Source organism: Somniosus microcephalus, chromosome 1 (assembly GCF_052327205.1).
Source record: "Somniosus microcephalus isolate GS21.2 chromosome 1, FLI_Smic_1.0, whole genome shotgun sequence".
Lineage (NCBI taxonomy): Eukaryota > Metazoa > Chordata > Chondrichthyes > Squaliformes > Somniosidae > Somniosus > Somniosus microcephalus.
The window spans coordinates 19,410,305-19,428,515 of NC_140987.1; the positions used below are offsets into that span (position 1 = coordinate 19,410,305).

At 46.2% G+C, this 18,211-nt stretch overlaps 1 protein-coding gene across 1 annotated transcript in view; it reads left to right on the plus strand.

The window, feature by feature from the left end:
- LOC147123968 (PRELI domain-containing protein 1, mitochondrial-like) overlaps positions 1-2,999 on the plus strand; it is a 52,895-nt gene extending 49,896 nt beyond the window's left edge. Inside the window, exon 6 of the mRNA XM_085972380.1 lies at positions 1,234-2,999. Coding sequence (XP_085828506.1) covers positions 1,234-1,373 — 140 coding nt within the window. The 3' untranslated portion in view covers positions 1,374-2,999. The remainder of the gene's footprint in view (positions 1-1,233) is intronic.
- Positions 3,000-18,211: the final 15,212 nt, after the last annotated feature.

Genomic DNA, 18,211 nt, shown 5'->3' on the forward strand with positions numbered 1-18,211 from the left:
AGGAAGTCAGTTACTAATCTTAAGAGTAGGCGGAACTGAAACTGCTTCTCTAAATTAATCCCAGCGCTTCCTGAAGGAGTATAAGTTCTAGGGCAAAAATAAAGTGGCTCGCCCAGTGACCCGACATAACATAAGAAATAGGAGCAGGAGAAGGCCATACGGCCCCTCGAGCCTGCTCCGCCATTCAGTAAGATCATGGCTGATCATCTACCTCAACTCTGCTTTTCCGCCTGATCTCCATTTCCCTTGATTATCTTAGTCCAAAAATCTATCTATCCCAGCCTTGAATATACTCAACGACTGAGCTTCCGTAGAGAATTCCAAAGATTCACAATCCTTTGAGTGAACAAATTTCTCCTCATCTCAGCCCTAAATGGCCGACCCCTTATCCTGAGACTGTGCCCCCTAGTTCTGGACTCTCCAGCCAGGGGGAAACAACCTCTCAGCATCTATCCTGTCAATCCCCCTCGGAATCTTGTGTTTCAATGAGATCTCCTCTCATTCTTCGAAACTCCAGAGAGCGTAGGCCCATTCTGCTCAATCTCTCCTCATAGGACAACCCTCTCATCCCAGGAATCAGTCTAGTCCCTGTTCCTGGTCAGTATCGAGTGACCATTGCTGTAAAGTGATTGCTCTCCCCCTCACCCACCATGCGCGGGGAGAGGGACGAGCTCGCATTTATACAGGGCCGCACCATGTTCTGAGCGCGCCCCAAAGCACTTCATCGAACCTTGACGGCACAGCAGGAGGCCGCTTGACAACCAGTGGATCCACCGTGATGTGCTGTCGCTGCTGGTGTGTAGGCAAACGGGGCAGTCAATTTACGCATAGCAAGATCCCACAGGCAGCGGTGAGATAAGTGGCCAGTTATATCTGTTTTTGGTGGAATTGGTTGAGGGAGAAATGTTGGTTCGGAGAGCTCTTGCTCTTCACATAGTGCCATGGGAATCATGGGGTTTACTACGTTAAAGACGCTATATAAATGCAAGTTGTCGTTAAACACCCACCTGAACCACTGGAACAAGCAGGCGGGATCTTGGTTTAATAACTCATCGAAATTATGGCTGTGAGCTTTGAGATGTCGCCTTGTGGCCAGGAACATTTACGTATTATCAGAGTAGTAATGAGCAAGTCCCTTTTGAGATACAGCCATCTGCATTCGACAACTCGCTTGTCACCCTGGTTACTTCGCTGATCTTCTGTTTATTTTTATTTTGTAATTCTTTCTTTCAGGTGAGCCGCCGCCTAAGACTTTAAAAGAAACTGCGAAAGGGGCTACCGAGAAGGCAAAGGAAACGGCACTGGCAGCCACCGAGAAGGCGAAGGATCTGGCCTCTAAAGCCGCACCTCAAAAGGCGAAACAGTTCGTCTGAAACAGGAAACGAGTTCTTGATCGCACATTGCATCTTTAGCCCTTTTGAGAATTACATAATTTTTTTAAAAAAAAGTTTATTCCAAAAGCACCAAATGTTCCATGTTTCTCAGAATGATCTTTAATCATACGCACTGAAAGTTTACAGCATTGCTTTTTCATTTTTGCGATGTCCCCACGACAGAAAAGCCTTCTTTACTGAAAGTCTTACTATTCTCAGTGGATTAAATGAATAGGTGTACAGTTGGGCACCAAAACTTTCCAAGGAACCTCCAGAGGCTTTGTGATTTTTTTTTTTTCTCCTTTCCCCTCCAGCACTTAATTGGAACGAGAGATTTATTATTAATATATTTTAGTGGTGGTATAATTTTTTAAAACATTTTTTAAATGTTCTTTTAACTCCAATAACTGAAACAGCTAAAAGAGCTCAGTCCGTGACAGTAAAGCGACTTACAGCCAGCAGCAACCAACAACAACAACTTGTATTTATATAACGCCTTTAACGTAGTAAAAGGTCCCACGGCGCAGCACAGGAGTATTTAAGACAACAAATTTGACACTGGTGTCAAAATCATTAAACAGTGGTGAAATCGAACATTCCTTTCAGAAGAATTGGTGCGGGTCCCTTTTTTCTGAGTTTTTTTCCCCCCCTAGGCATTCTGGATTAAACTGGGCACCGTGTTTAACAAATGAAATCAAGGTGTGGGGCTTTTGCCTGATCCATTTTTAATCGGATGCTGAATTATTTATTTTTTAAAAAAAATTTGCCTAAGTTCAGGAATATGTCTCGTCAGTTGTTTAGATGTAAAGTGCAAAGGCTTGATCCTTGGTGTGTGCCAGAGCGCTTAAATTAATTTTTTTTTAATTTATTAAAAAAAAAAAAAATGTATTTAACACAAAATTAAAACTTCAGAACTAGACAATCCGGGTACTGAAATAAATCCCGGCCGTAGGCAGCTGCTGTGTTGGTATCTGTAAAGATGCGTCGACATTTTAGATATAGACTCGTCCATCTTAATCGGATCTGAATGAATGGTGGAACAGGCTGGAGGGGCTGAATGGCCGCCTCCTGTTCCTGTGTTCCATCGATCTGGTAGATGTTGAGTCCGACAGAACTGAATAATATGATGGGAGGGGGAGAGTCCTGGCCTTTCAGGTTTTTTTTTTTTTTACATGTGCTTCTCCTCCCATCATTTAATTTTGTTTAGCTTGTGACTGCCGTTTTTGCTCGAGTTCTGATGAAGGGTCCAGTCCACCGGTCTTTTTCACTTGTCGGACGGTTGCTGCTGCACATTTCTAGCACGGCTTCTCTGCTCGGGTTACTGAAACTGTTCAGCTGTCTTGCTTCATGCAGCAGCGCGGTGTTTACATTTCATAGCGAGATCAGAAGGAGCACTGCAATACTGACCAGTTTCCCCTCAAGGTGATGAAAATAACTGTTTTGTACAAACCCTTGCTGATGAAACCCCTTTAGCCCGTAAATGTGTCATTATTGTCCAACCGGACGGGTAAAGTTTACTTATTTATTCTGTGTTTTTAGAAGAGGAGTTTCCAAAGAGTTAATTGTCTGTCTAACCTTCGGAACCACCAGTTTCTTAACGTTTAATAAATGTCAACTCAAAACAAACCAGCCAGTGAAATGTTGCACTTTTCAACAAGCGTGGAGCTGCACTGCCCAGCTGCGCATCCCTTGGTGTGCCGTGGTGTTCATACTCTGAACTCAGTGAGTACCTCCTGAAATAGGAATCTGTTCTTGGCGTAAGGCACGAAAGACTGTTAATTAAACTCAAAGTTGTGGGGAATTCAGCCTAAACCCTGAGAATGGGTAAAGAAAGAGACTTGTAAAAGATTTATGCAGTGCCCTTCACACCTTCAGGACATCCTAATGTGCTTTACAGCCAATGAAGTACTTTTAGAAGTGCAGTAGGAAATACTAATTTGTGCGATCCCACAAACAATAATGTGATAATGACCAGATGATCTGTATTAATACATAAGACTATAAGAAATAGGAGCAGGAGTAGACCCTTCGAGCCTACTCCGCCATTCAATAAGATCATGGCTGATCTTCTACCTCATCTCTACCTTCCCGCACTATCCCCATATCCCTTGATTCCCTTAATATTCAAAAATCTATCACTCTCTGTCTTGAATATACTCAATGACTGAGCATCCGCAGCTCTCTGGGGTAGAGAATTCATAGATTTACAACCCTCTGAGGATTGAAATTTCTCCTCATCTCAGTCCTAAATGGCCATTCCCTTATTCTGAGACTCTGACCCCTAGTTCAAGATTCCCCAGCCAGGGATAACATCCTCCCAGCATCTACCCTGTCAAGCCCTGTAAGTGATTTAGTGATGTTGGTTGAGGGATAAATATTGGAGAACTCCCCTGCTCTTCAAAATAGTGGCCATGGGATCTTTTACGTCACCCGAGGGGGCAGATGAGGCCTCGGGTTAACATCTCATCCAAAAGACGGCACTTCTGACAGTGCAGCACTCCCTCAGTATTACACTAGCGTGTTGGCCAAGGTTTTGTACACAAGTCTCTGAAGTGGGACTTTTTTTTAATTCATTCATAGGATGTAGACGTCGCCGGTAAGGCTGACATTTATTGCCCATCCCTAATTGCCTCAGGCGGTGGTGAACCGCCTTGAATACAACGGAGTGGCTTGCTAGGCCATTTCAGAGAACCCATGACCTTCTGACTCAAAGACAAGAGTGTTACCGCTGAGCCACGGCTCACACCACGTGTAAGAAACACAATGAAGATGGGAAATGACAAGTACTCATTAGGAGTTGTGGGGAGAATGGCTCAGTGCAGTGACCACTGTTGGTTCAGATTTACATCAGTAATTGCTGATCTGATTCTGCTGTCCCGCCTAGTTTGGTATCAGCTGCAAATTTGACCTATTTGCATTGAGTTTCTGAATCCATGTCATTAATGTAAATTAGTAACAGCAGCAGTCCCAGCCCTGAGGTACCCAGCTCGGTACTAGCCCTTCCCACCCCACCGTGACATTAATCTCTAAAAAGAAAGGAAAACTATAGCGCCTTTCAGGACCTCAGGACGTCCCAAAGTGCTTTACTGCCAATGCACTTTTGAAGTGTTGTCACTATTGTGATGTAGGAAACATTACAATAGTGATGACAACTTAACGTGCAGCAAGACCTGGATGACATTCAGGCTTGGGCTGATAAGTGGCAAGTAACATTTGCGTCACGCACCTGCCAGGCAATGACCATCTCCAACAAGAGAGAGTGTAGCCACATTCAGCGGCATTACCATCGCCGAATCCCCCACCATCAACATCCTGGGGGTCATCATTGACCAGAAACTTAACTGGACCAGCCACGTAAATACTGTGGCTACAAGAGCAGGTCAGAGGCTGCGTATTCTGCGGTGAGTGTCTCACCTCCTGACGCAAAGCCTTTCCACCTTAGGCACAAGTCAGAAGTGTGATGGAATAGTCTCCATTTGCCTGGATGAGTGCAACTCCAACAACACTCTAGAAGCTCGACACCATCCAGGACAAAGCAGCTCGCTTGATCGGCACCTTAAACATTCACTCCCTCCACCACCGGAGTACTGTGGCTGCAGTGTGTACCATCTATAAGATGCAGTGCAGCAACTCACTAATCCTTCGACAGCACCTCCCAAACCCGCGACCCCTATGAAGGACAAGGGAACATAACCACTTCCAAGTTCCCCTCCAAGGCACACACCAGCCTGACTTGGAATGTTCCTTCATTGTTGCTGGGCTAAAATCCTGGAACTCCCTCCCTAACAGCACTGTGGGAGTACCTTCACCACACGGACTGCAGCGGTTCAAGCAGGTTCTCGGGCAATCGTGTGAATCATAAAAAGTCCCACAAACAGCAGTGAGATAATGACCACATAATCTGTTTTTAAGTGATGTTGGTTGAGGGATAAATATTGGCCAGGGCACTAGGCAGAACTCCCCAGCTCCTCTTCATAATAGTAGCCATGGGATCTTTTACATCCACCTGAGGGGGCAGGCAGGGCCTCAGGTTTAACATCGCTTAGAATAGATGACACCTCTGACAGTACAGCACTGCCTCAGTGGTAGACTGGGAGTGTCAGCCTAGATATATCTGCTGCAAGTCTCTGGAGTGGATCTGGAACCCACACACCGTTCTGACTCGGAGGCAAGAGTGTTACCACTGAGCCACAGCTGACACCACGTGTAAGAAACGTAATGAAGATGGGAAATGACAAGTACTCATTAGGAGTTGTGTTGGAGTGGGGGAGAATGTACTGAGTCACGTTCTTTGGCTCAGTGCAGTGACCACTGTGGGTTCAGATTTACATGAGTAATTGCAGCTCTGATTCCACTGTTCCACCAAGTTTGGTATCAGCTGCGAATTTGACCTATTTGCATTGAGTTTCTGAATGCATGTTGTTAAATGTAAATTAGAAACAGCAGCAGTCCCAGCCCTGAGGCGCCCTGCTCAGTACGAGCCCTCCCCACCCCACCATGACATTAACCCTCCAACCAGTACTCATCGTCTTCTAGCCGTCAGCCAGTTACTTATCCAATGTTGTGTTTACCAGCAGAGCTTATGAGCTATACAGGAAACTTTCTGGTATCCGGCACTGACGGGACCGAGCTGGTGCCGGTCGATCAACACTGCCGGAGAAACCAGCGCTAATGTTAAAACATACGGAGCTTCTGAGCTCCGTATCTAGCAACAAACCCTGTTGCTTAGCAACAGCTTCAAAACAGTCGGCGCAGCTTGCAAGCGTCTCTGTAGCTAAGCAACAGCTTCAGCTAGACGCTTGCAGAGCCAGGAATGGAGAAAAAAAGCAACGAAAAGTAAAAAAAAAAGTTATCTGAACCGACTCCTGAATTTTGCCGGTGGATAGAGCATTCCAGAGATTTAACCTCCATTTAAACGAAAGTTTCCTGTAGTATGAAAGGGCTCCAATTGATAGGAACAGGAGGAGGCCATTCAGCCCCCTCGGGCCTGTTCCGCCATTTAATTAGATCGTGGCTGATCTGTATCTTCACTCCAGATACACACTTTAGCTCTGTAACCCTTAATACCCTTACTCAACAAAAATCTATCCATCTCCATCTTGAAAATTTTCAATTGACCCCCAGCCTCAACAGCTTTTTAGGGGGGAGAGAGTTCCAGATTTCCACTACCCTTTGCATGAAGAAGTGCTTCCTGACAAACGGCCTAGCTCTACATAAGAATTAGGAGCAGGAGTAGGCCATTTGGCCCATCGAGCCAGCTCCGCCATTCAATAAGATCATGGCTGATCTACCTCATGGGTAAGAGCCCATGGGATCCAGGGCAATTTGGTACATTGGATCCAAAATTGGCTTAGTGGCAGGAGGCAGAGGGTGATGGTCGAAGGTTGTTTTTGTGACTGGAAGCCTGTGTCTAGTGGTGTACCGCAGGGATCGGTGCTGGGTCCTTTGCTGTTTGTAGTGTACATTAATGATTTCGATATGAATGTAGGAGGTATGATCAGTAAGTTCGCAGATGACATGAAAATTGGTGGAGTGGTAAACAGCGAGGAGGGAAGCCTCAGGCTACAGGATGATATAGACGGGTTGGTCAGATGGGCAGAACAGTGGCAAATGGAATTTAACCCTGAAAAGTGTGAGGTGATGCATGTTGGGAGGACTAACAAGGCAAGGGAATACACAATGAATGGAAGGATCCTAGGAAGGACAGAGGATCAGAGGGACCTTGGTGTGCATGTACATAGATCCCTGAAGGCAGCAGGACCGGTAGATAAGGTGGTTAAAAAGGCAGATGGGATACTTGCCTTCATTAGCCAAGGCATAGAATATAAGAAATAACAACAGAAAATGCTGGAAATTCTCAGCAGGTCAGGCAGCATCCATGGAGAGAGAAACAGAGTTAACGTTTCAGGTCTGGGACCTTTCATCAGAACTGGAAAAAGCTGGAGATGTAACAGATATTAAGCAGGTGCAGAGACGGGGGGGGGGAGGGGTTAGGAGGGGAGGAAGGAATAGAAAGAACATGCTGTGAAAATGTTGCAAATGGGAATGGCAAAATCATACTGCATGAAAAATGGGGGCAGGGATAATTATCTGAAATTGTTGAACTCAATGTTGAGTCCGGCAGGCTGCAAAGTGCCCAATCGAAAGATGAGGTGCTGTTCCTCGAGCTTACGTTGAGCTTCATTAGAACAATGTAATAGGCCGAGGACAGAGAGATCAGAGTGGGAATGGGGCGGTGAATTAAAGTGATAGGCGACCGGAAGCTCAGGGTCACCCTTAGGGACTGAACGGAGGTGTTCCGCAAAGCGGTCGCCCAATTTGCGTTTGGTCTCCCCAATGTAGAGGAGACCGCATCGTGAGCAGCGAATACAGTATACTAAATTGCAAGAAGTACAAGTAAATCGCTGTTTCACCTGGAAGGGATGTTTGGGGCCCCGGACAGTGGGAAGGGAGGAGGTAAAAGGGCATGTGTTGCATCTCCTGCGCTTGCACGGGAAGGTGCCAGGTGAAGGAGAAGGGCTGTTGGGGGTGATTGAGGAGTGGACCAGGGTGTCGCGGAGGGAGCAGTCCCTTCGGAATGCTGAAAGGGGAGGTGAGGGGAAGATGTGTTTGGTGGTCGGATCACGCTGTAGGTGGCGGAAATGGCGGAGGATGATCCGTTGACTGTGGAGGCTGGTGGGGTGAAAGGTGAGGACAAGGGGAGCCCTATCATGGTTCTGAGAGGGAGGGGAAGGGGTGAGGGCAGAAGTGCGGGAAATAGAACGGACACGGTCAAGGGCCGTGTCAACCACGGTAGAGGGGAATCCTCGGTTGAGGGAAAAGGAAGACATGTCGGAAGCACTGCTATGGAAGGTGGCATCGTCAGAACAGACGCGGTGGAGACGGAGAAACTGGGAGAATGGAATAGAGTCCTTACAGAAAGCGGGGTGGGAGGAAGTGTAGTCCAGGTAGCTGTGGGAGTCAGTGGGCTTGTAGTGGATGTTAGTCGAAAGCCGATTGCCAGAAATGGAGACGGAGAAGTCAAGGAAGGGAAGGGAAGAGTCGGAGATGGACCATGTGAAGGTGAGGGAAGGGTGGAAATTGGAAGTAAAGTGAATGAACTTATCTAGTTCAGGGCGAGAGCAGGAAACGGCACCAATACAGTCATCGATGTACTGGAAAAAGAGGTGAGGGAGGGGACCTGAGTAGGACTGGAACAAAAAATGTTCCACATATCCCATGAACAGGCAGGCATAGCTAGGGCCCATGCGGGTTCCCATAGCAACACCTTTAATTTGGAGGAAGTGAGTGGAGTCAGGAGAAGTTGTTCAATGTGAGAACAAGTTCAGCCAGGCGGAGGAGGGTGGTGGTGGATGGGGGCTGGTTGGACCTCTGTTCAAGGAAGAAGCGGAGCGCCCTCAGGCCATCCTGGTGGGGGATGGAGGTGTAGAGGGATTGGACGTCCATAGTGAAAAGGAGACGGTATAGAATATAAGAGCAGGGAGGTTATGATGGAGCTGTACAAAACGCTAGTTAGGCCACAGCTGGAATACTGTGTGCAGTTCTGGGCGCCACACTATAGAAGGGATGTGATTGCATTGGAGAGGGTGCAAAGGAGATTCACCAGGATGTTACCTGGGCTGGAGCGCTTCAGCTATGAAGAGAGACTGGACAGGCTGGGGTTGTTCTCCTTAAAGCAGGGAAGGCTGAGGGGGGACCTGATTGAGGTGTACAAAACTATGAGGGGCATAGATAAGGTAGATAGAAAGGAACTTTTCTCCTTAGTAGAGGGGTCAATAACAAGGGGGCATAGATTCAAGTTAAGGGGCAGGAGGTTTAGAGGGGATTTGAGGAAAAACCTTTTCACCCAGAGGGTGGTTGGAATCTGGAACTCACTGCCTGAAAGGGTGGTAGAGGCAGGAACCCTCACAACATTCAAGAAGCATTTAGATGAGCACTTAAAACGCCATAGCATACAAGGCTACGGACCAAGTGCTGGAAAATGGGATTAGAATAGACACGGCTTGATGGCCGGCACGGACACGATGGGCCGAAGGGCCTCTTTCTGTGCTGTATAACGCTATGACTTATCTCCACTTTTCTGCACTATCCCCATATCCCTTAATATTCAAAAATCTATCACCCTCACCCCCCTCAATCGCCCCGGAGTGGGGCTTAAACCCACGACCTGTTGACTCGCAGGCAGGAGAGAGAGAGAGCGGTGCCCAGTGAGCAGAGGCTGGCAGCGGATGCCACCCACATTCTCATTTTATGGTTCTGGACTGAGGTGGTTGAGGACACACGTCACACACTGCATGAAATGCTCTCATTCACTGAGCATAGGGACCCCAGAGATTCCGTGTGCCTACCACTCATATCCCCCAGAGAAACGGCGCCAGTGGCTGTTTTTAGTGTTACGGTAGAAGAACAGCGTTTTCCCTGCAGTTCCCCTCGCGCCCCCCCACCCCCACCCCACCTTTACATGACAATCTGGGATCTACAGTTCACGCTTGGGAGAGCACTTTAGAGTTTCAAGTGCAATGGGAAGTCAGTTTGCTAATCTCACTCCAAGTTAACACGCCAGAGTAGATAATCCCACCACAACTTATTAGTTATTATTAACCCCGAGTGGTTAGAATGTGGAACTCGCTACCACAGGGAGTGGTTGAGGCGAATAGCATAGATGCATTTAAGGGGAAGCTAGATAAGTACATGAGAGAGAAAGGAATAGAAGGATATGCAGATGGGGTGGGAGGAGGCTCGTGTGGAGCATAAACACCGGCATGGACCAGTTGTGCGCTGTAGACTCAATGGACTCGATTTTATCAATGGGGAGCTTTTGGAGGCAGGACTCCCACTTTTTCGGTTGTAGTCCCACCTCCATCGACTTGTGGCCAACCCACGCTATTTTACCTTGATTGACCTTGTTAAGCGGGCTCAGCAGGCCAATTAAGGGACACCTGGTTACTGGTGACGTCAGTGATTGACATTTCATCTGTCAAGAGCTTTTGACAGATGAAAAATCAGCGTTTGACAGCTCTGTGAAACTGTCAATCACTGACTATCTGTCTTCTAACTTGAGTCCTTCTACTCAGACTGAGTTAGAGATCTCTCCAGACCAGAAAGCAGAGGCTGCAGCTTTTGACAGTTCAGCGGCCACTCTGCTTTCTGTGCCGGTGAGCTGAGGGACTCCTGAGAACTGAAGGAAGGAAGCCTGCAGGAGAAAGTAAAGGTAAGTAAAACTTATTAAAAGACTTTACACTTACCTCACACACTTACCGCACGCAAAGTTGCTGCAAACAACAGAAAACCTATCGCTGTCCTTGAGCCTGAGGAAGGGGCGCCATCAGAACTGTGTAACCCGTGCGGATCCAGCGAGAGGACGCCGAGGCAATGGTAACAGCTGACCCCTGATCATTTTGTCAACGTTTTTAATATTACCTATTGCAAGCACGCCTTTCACGACCGTATGTGTGTGGATTTGGCACCAGTACAACTCGGTAGTATTTACTATCATTGTCTAGTAAAATGTAAGGGCCCCTTTGCAAGGTCCTGACCTGGGGATAGAATATTTCCAAAGATCTGGACCATGGTGAACACACGCACACCACATACACATTCTGGGTTCTCGCTTAGAGCATACGTACTGACTAATGCTGCATTCAGCTTGGCAGACCAGAGCTTAGTGTAATTACACAGGAGACTTAGTGCGTGGCACAGTGTTTAAGACCCCATGCATAACTGTTGAATAAAGGGTGCGTGTTGTAATTAACCGTTTAGTCAGCTGCCTGTTAGAGTTTCCGGATCGGGAGAACGCTTTCTCACATGTTTTCTGAGAATATTTTCACTTCCGCACTTTTTTTTTCCCCTTTGGTTCAGAAATTCAGAGAATGTTAAGTTGCCGTGTGCCAGCTTCAGGACAATATGTATGCTTGTTTCTCGCTCTCAAATCTGGACTACACTTTCCACCTATCAACTAGGAAGGAACGGGAAACTTAGCGCCATTAGAAAAGAAGACATTTTATTGCAGGAAAAACACTCTGAGGAGTTCCCTGACACCACAAACATCCTCCATCGCTGAGACTTTGATCCTTGGGATCAAATGACCCAACAATTACTCGAGGGAACCCAAACACTTTATTTAACTCTTGACTAACATCTCAGTGGGTGGCACCCTCGCCTCTGAGTCAGAAGGTTGTGGGTTCAAGTCCCACTCCAGAGACTTGAGCACAAAAATCCAGGCTGATACTCCAGTGCAGTACTGAGGGAGTGCTGCACTGTCGGAGGTGCCGTCTTTCGGATGAGACGTTAAACCGAGACCCTGTCTGCCCTCTTGGGTGGATGCCAAAGATTCCATGGCCACTATTTCGAAGAAGAGCAGGAGAGTTCTCCCTGGTGTCCTCGCCAATGTTTATCCCTCAACCAACATCATTAAAAGAAACATGATCTGATCATTATAACATTGCTGTTTGTGAGATCTTGCTGAGCACAAACTGGCTGCTGCGTTTCCTACATTACAACAGTGACTACACTTCAAAAGTACTTCATTGGCTGTAAAGCGCTTTGGGACATCCGATGGTCGTGAAGGGTGCTATATATGGCCGTGGCTCAGTGGGTAGCACACTCGCCTCTGAGTCAGCAGGTTGTGGGTTCAACATCCCACTCCAGGGACTTGAACACATAAAGCCAGGCTGATATTCCCAGTGCAGTGCTGAGGGAGTGCCGCACTGTCGGAGGTGCTGTCTTTCGGATGAGATGTTAAACCGAGGCCCCGTCTGCTCTCTCACGTGGACGTAAAAGATACCATGGCACTATTTTGAAGAAGAGCAGAGGAGTTCTCCCCGGTGTCCTGGCCAATACTTGTCCCTCAACCGACATAACAAAAAAAAACAGATTATCTGGTCATTATCACATTGCTATTTGTGGGAGCTTGCTGTGCGCAAATTGGCTGCCGCGTTTCCCACATTACAACAGTGACTACACTTCAAAAGTACTTCATTGGCTGTAAAGCGCTTTGAGACGCTATAGCAATGCAAGTCTTTCTATAAATGTAACTCTTTTAGAGGATTATGCTGATAGATTTAGATGAGGAAAGACGGGAGGAGGCTCGAGTGGAGCATAAACGCCGGCATGGACTGGTTGGGCCAAATGGCCTGTTTCTGGCTGTATATCCTATGTAAAACAATAATTGATCAAGTTCCACTTTTGAAAACTTTAATATTTGCGTACTTGTCCCTGATCCTGTATTCACAGAATTTTAAACTTTTAGATAAATTATTTACTCATCTGCGATTTGAGTACAGTGAGCAAACACTGCTTCGATTCGCTCTATCTTGTTTTCACATCATGCTCCAGTCAGTCAACTTCCAGTCAGACTTTAACAAGCCAAAATTATCTACCTGGCAATCTCAACTTACAATAAAAAATTCCTAGGTGAGGAAAAACAGACAAGAATTTGGGCGTGGTCAAGAATAAAATGGTTTATGAGATACTTTTAAAGCCTTTTATTAGATGATTTGCATTTTTATATACCGAAATAAAACAAGTAGGGTGTCTTAAATCAGGGATCTGGACTCTACAACCTTACTTAAAAGAGAGTTGAACGTTTACACTATGAAGTAAGGCATTGATTAGGAATATGGGAACAGGAGGAGGCCATTGAGCCCCTCGAGCCTGCTCCACCATTCAATGAGATCATGGCTGATCTGTGATCTAACTCCATCTACCCACCTTTGGCCCAAATCCCTTAATACCCTTGGTTAACAAAAATCTATCAATCTCAGATTTAAAATTAACAATTGATCTAGCATCAATTGCCATTTACAGAAGAGAGTTCCAAACCTCTACCACCCTTTGTGTGAAGAAGTGTTTCCTAATTTCACTCCTGAAAGGTCTGGCTCTAATTTTTACACTATGGCCCCTAGTCCTAGAATCCCCAACCAGCGAAAATAGTTTCTCTCTACCCTATCTGTTCCCCTTAATATCTTGAAAACTTCGATCTAAATTCTAGGGAATACAACCCTAATTTGTGTAATCTCTCTTCGTAACTTAACCCTTGAAGTCCGGGTATCATTCTGGTAAATCTACGCTGCACTCCCTCCAAGGCCAATATATCCTTCCTAAGGTGTGGTGCCCAGAACGGCTCACAGTGCTCCAGGTGTGGGCTAACCAGGGTTTTGTGTAGCTGCAGCATAACTTCTACCCCCTTTGTACTCTAGTCCTCTAGATTTTAAGGCCAGCATCCCATTAGCCTTTTTGATTATTTTCAGTACCTGTTCATGACATTTTAATGATCTATGTACCTGGACCCCCCAAGTCTCTTTGGACTTCCATTGTTTTTAGCACTATTTAGAAAGTACCCTATTCTATCCTTTTTAGGTCCAAAGTGAATGACCTCACATTTGCCTACATTGAAATCCATTTGCCGCAGTTTTGCCCATTCACTTAATCTGTCGATATCCCTTTGTAATTTTAATCGTGTGATTCCATGATTAAGCAGGCAAATTGCTGATGACCATTGTGAGAAAAAAAGACAGTAGGGGGAAATCATTCGATGGGCCAAACATCCACTCCACCACCAGTACACCATGTAATATCTACAGGATGCACTGCAACAACTCCCAACCCGCGAACTCCACAACCTCGACGGACAGGAGCAGCAGGCGCATGGGAACACCACCACCACCTCCAAGTTCTCCTTCAAGTCACACACCATCCCAACTTGGAAATATATCGCCGTTCATTCTATGTTGCTGGGTCAAGATCCTGGAAATCCCTACCCAACAGCACTGAAGCAGCACCTTCACCACACGGACTGCAGCGGTTCAAGAAGTGCGACGTGAGAATGGACATGTTGGGCGGCCAATGGGAGGTGGTTGGCTGGAGGGGGCGGGCAGTTGGAGGGAGGAGGTCACGTGATGAAAATCTCCGGGCACACATCCAGCCAGAGTTAGCGACCCCACTCAGACTGCTACCACTGAGCCACGGCCGACACTCAATCGGGTTTCACTCTGTTTAGAGTGACAAAGCTGGGTGGGCGTGTGTGCTGTGAGGAGGATGCCGAGAAACTCCAGTATGATTTGGTCAGGTTGGGTGATTGGGCAGAAGCATGGCAGCTGCAATATAACGTGGATAAATGCGAGGTTATCCACTTTGGTGTCAAAAACAAGAAGGCAGATTATTATCTGAATGGCAATAGATTGGGAGAAGGGGAAGTGCAACGAGACCTGGGTGTCCTTGTGTGCCAGTCGCTGAAGGTAAACATGTAGGTGCAGCACGGTGGCATAGTGGTTAGCACTGTTGCCTCACAGCGCCAGGGACCCGGGTTCAAATCCGGCCTCGGGTGACTGTGTGGAGTTTGCACATTCTCCGCGTGGGTTTTCTCCGGGTGCTTCGGTTTCCTCCCACAGTCCAAAGATGTGCGGGTTAGGTTGATTGGCCATGATAAAAAAATTGGCCCTTAGTGTTAGGGGGGATTAAATACGTGGGGTTATGGGGTTACGGGGATAGAGCTTGGGTGGGATGGCTGTCGGTGTAGGGACTGGGTGCTAGGGTTTGGATGATCAGCCATGATCTCGTTGAATGGCGGAGCAGGGCCGAATGGCCTACTCCTATCTTCTATGTTTCTAGGTGCAGCAGGCGGTTAAGAAGGCAAATGGTATGTTGGCCTTCGTAGCGAGAAGGTTTGAGTACAGGAACAAGGATGTCTTGCTGCAGTTGTACAGGGCCTTGGTGAGACCACATCTTGAGTATTGTGTGCAGTTTTGGTTGCCTTATCTGAGGAAGGATGTTCTTGCCATGGAAGGAGTGCAGCGAAGATTCACCAGGCTGATACCTGGGATGGCAGGAATGACATATGAGGAGAGATTGGGTCGATTGGGCTTGTACTCACTGGAGTTTAGAAGAATGAGAGGGGATCTCATTGAAACTTAGAAAATTCTAACAGGACTAGACAGACTAGATGCAGGAAGGATCTTCTCGATGGCGGGGGAGTCCAGAACCAGGGGTCACAGTCTAAGGATAAGGGGTAAGCCATTTAGGACAGAGATGAGGAATTTCTTCACCCAGAGAGTGGTGAACCTGTGGAATTCTCTTCCACAGAAGGCAGTAGAGGCCAATTCATTAAATATATTCAAGAAGGAGTTGGATATATTTCTTACAGCTAAAGGGATCAAGGGATATGGTGAGAAAGCAGGGACAGGGTACTGAATTTGGATGATCAGCCATGATCGCATTGAATGGCGGAGCAGGCTTGAGGAGCCGAATGGCCTACTCCTAGTCCTATCTTCTATGTTTCCCCGTGAGTCAGATTTTTACAGTTAGTTCAGCTTGTAGCATTAAGAATTGTGTCTCTACCTTTAGGTGTTCAAAGCTTATCATAAAAAACAGTGTGGCGCAGATGCATCTATTTGATGTCATTCTTACCAAAGTCTTCTGTTTGTGTCTCTTTCCAAAGTGTAAATTAAAAACACCTCAACCGGGTGCACCATTGTCTTCTTAGTTACCTCAACTGGTTGTAACACAGACTCGTGTCTCCGTGTTTCATTTGATGTTACTTTTACGAAGGCATATGTTTCTTTAATTTTTATGTGTTTCTTTCTGAAGTGTAATTATAACACAACTGGGTATATCATTGTGTTCTTTCCAAGGCTTCAGACTTTCAGGAACCTTTAACCTCCTGTTTCAACAAGGCTATTGATTCAGTGTCAACAACTTATCTTATCTCAATAGTCTGTATGCTGTTCACAGCTTTAGATTGTTGAGGCTTCCAGATTTTCAAGCTCAGTTTGTCATGTTTTAATAAAGTCAAAATTCTTTTATAGAATGGTGTATTTTTCTGAATAGGTATATTGCTTATTCTTTCACAGGTGCAGATGCGACATTGTCCCAGAGAGAGAAGGATCAGGGAGCAAGGGTCAGCGGTGGAGATGAGGTCGAAGGGAGTGGCACTGTTGGAGAAACCACAATAGCAGGAAGACTATGGGAGATGATGTATCTGATGGCAAATAGGACCCTGTTCCTGGGACTAGGGACAGGGTCACTGGCAAGTGCTTGGCAGCTAAGCAGAGCCAGGCCTGGTTAGTACCTGGAGGGGTGACCATCAGGGAAAACCAGGTGCAGAAGGTCACGGAAGGAGCCCTGAGGAGGGACGGTTGGTGAGAAGGCCACAGGAGGAGCGGCTGGTGAGCAGGCCCAGGCAGTGGGCTGAAGATTGTCAGACAGGAGGAATGGTGGAAATGGAATGGTGGCGTGCACTGACACAGTGGCTTTGCTTCTCCCAGTCATGGGAGCTTACAAGATCATTGTTCATGTACTTGTGCAATGACAATAAAGTTGAATTATTATTATGTATCTGACAGGGTGGTGGAGGTTTTGGAAGTTCTGAGGGTGTATATGGGGTGCAAGAAAGACAGGGATGAAGTGGATCGATTAAATTGGGAACCAAAGCTTATGAAAATTAAAAAGATTTTGGGAAGATGGGAAAGAAGGTGGTTGAAAGTGCAAGGAAGAGTAACAGTGGTGTTCGCTCTCCTGCTATCTAAGCTATGGTACTTATTGGCGGTGGAGGATATTCCTGAGTGGGCGGAAAAGTCCATCCGAGAGGCTTGTGTGAGGTTTTTATGGGAAGGGAAACCAGCCTTGGTTGCTTACAATACCATCATTGGACGGAGAAATCAGGGAGGACACAATATCCCAGATATTGATTTGAAGAAAAAAATCCTTTAGAATCAAATGGGTGAGGAGATTTCTTCAGAAGTCAAATACAAGTTTTTGGAAGAGTTGTTTCAAGCATTTTTTAAAAACGAAGTGGGATAGGAGGGCAGAGGATATTGTATATGGAATACAATAATGTTTTTGAAATCGATTAAACTTCTCCCTAGGTTTTATGAGGGGGTTGTAGAGACTTGGGCCCAATTTTTAAAAAGTGTGCAGTTTATGCCCAAGGGGGCTGAGGAATTTTTAGAACAGCCCTTATTTTTGAACAGGTGGGTCAACATTGAAGGAGAGGTATTATTTAATCAAGCTTTATAAAAGCTGGTATATATGTGAAACCTGCATTATACGAGGTAATTCCAGGTTGGTTGCCAGAAGCGATAGAAGTGTGGGAGGAGGATCAGGAGGTAGAGGAAAAAGCAATAGGGATCATGTATGAGAAGATTGTGAGGGCAATGCCACAGGATTGGATGGAAGAAATAAATGCGGAAATCTCCAAAGTAAGTAAAATGCGCCCCGCTTTTCCAAGCTTTCTGCTGGAGAAAGGGGGAGAGTTGGTCCAATTTGACAACTGTAATACTCAAGATTTCTATGAGGTATTTAGAGAATGGAGATTCAAAACACCTGCTGGTCAGGAGTTTTGGCAGAGTATATACCCACAGCTGGACTTCAACAGGATTTGGAAGGGCGTGTGGGCGAATTTTAACTGTCCAGCGTGGATTGAACTGGATTTCAAATTGGCTCATAACCAGATTTTTACCGTGATGGTCTTGTGTAAGATTGGGTGAGTGGAGGGGGCAACTTGCCCAGTGTGTGGGACACGGGATGAGACTCTGTCCCATTTACTGGTGTTATGTCTGCAGTTAAATGATTTTAAGTACTATGTTCGACAGTTGTGTGAAGTTTTTTTGCTGGGTGGGGACCGAAGAGCGAGAATGGGAATCCCGTGGGACTCAATTTTAAGATGGGGATTGCAGGAGAGTCTGCCCAAGACTAGCGGAGCGGCAATTAATTTAATGTGCAGTTTGGCTAGATTAGTGATTGTGCAAAGAAGGAATGCTGTTTTTTAAGGGGAGGAGAATCAATCTAAAAGAGTATTTTAAATATAAGCCAAAAGATCATTATAAGGCTCTGTGGATGTTTTA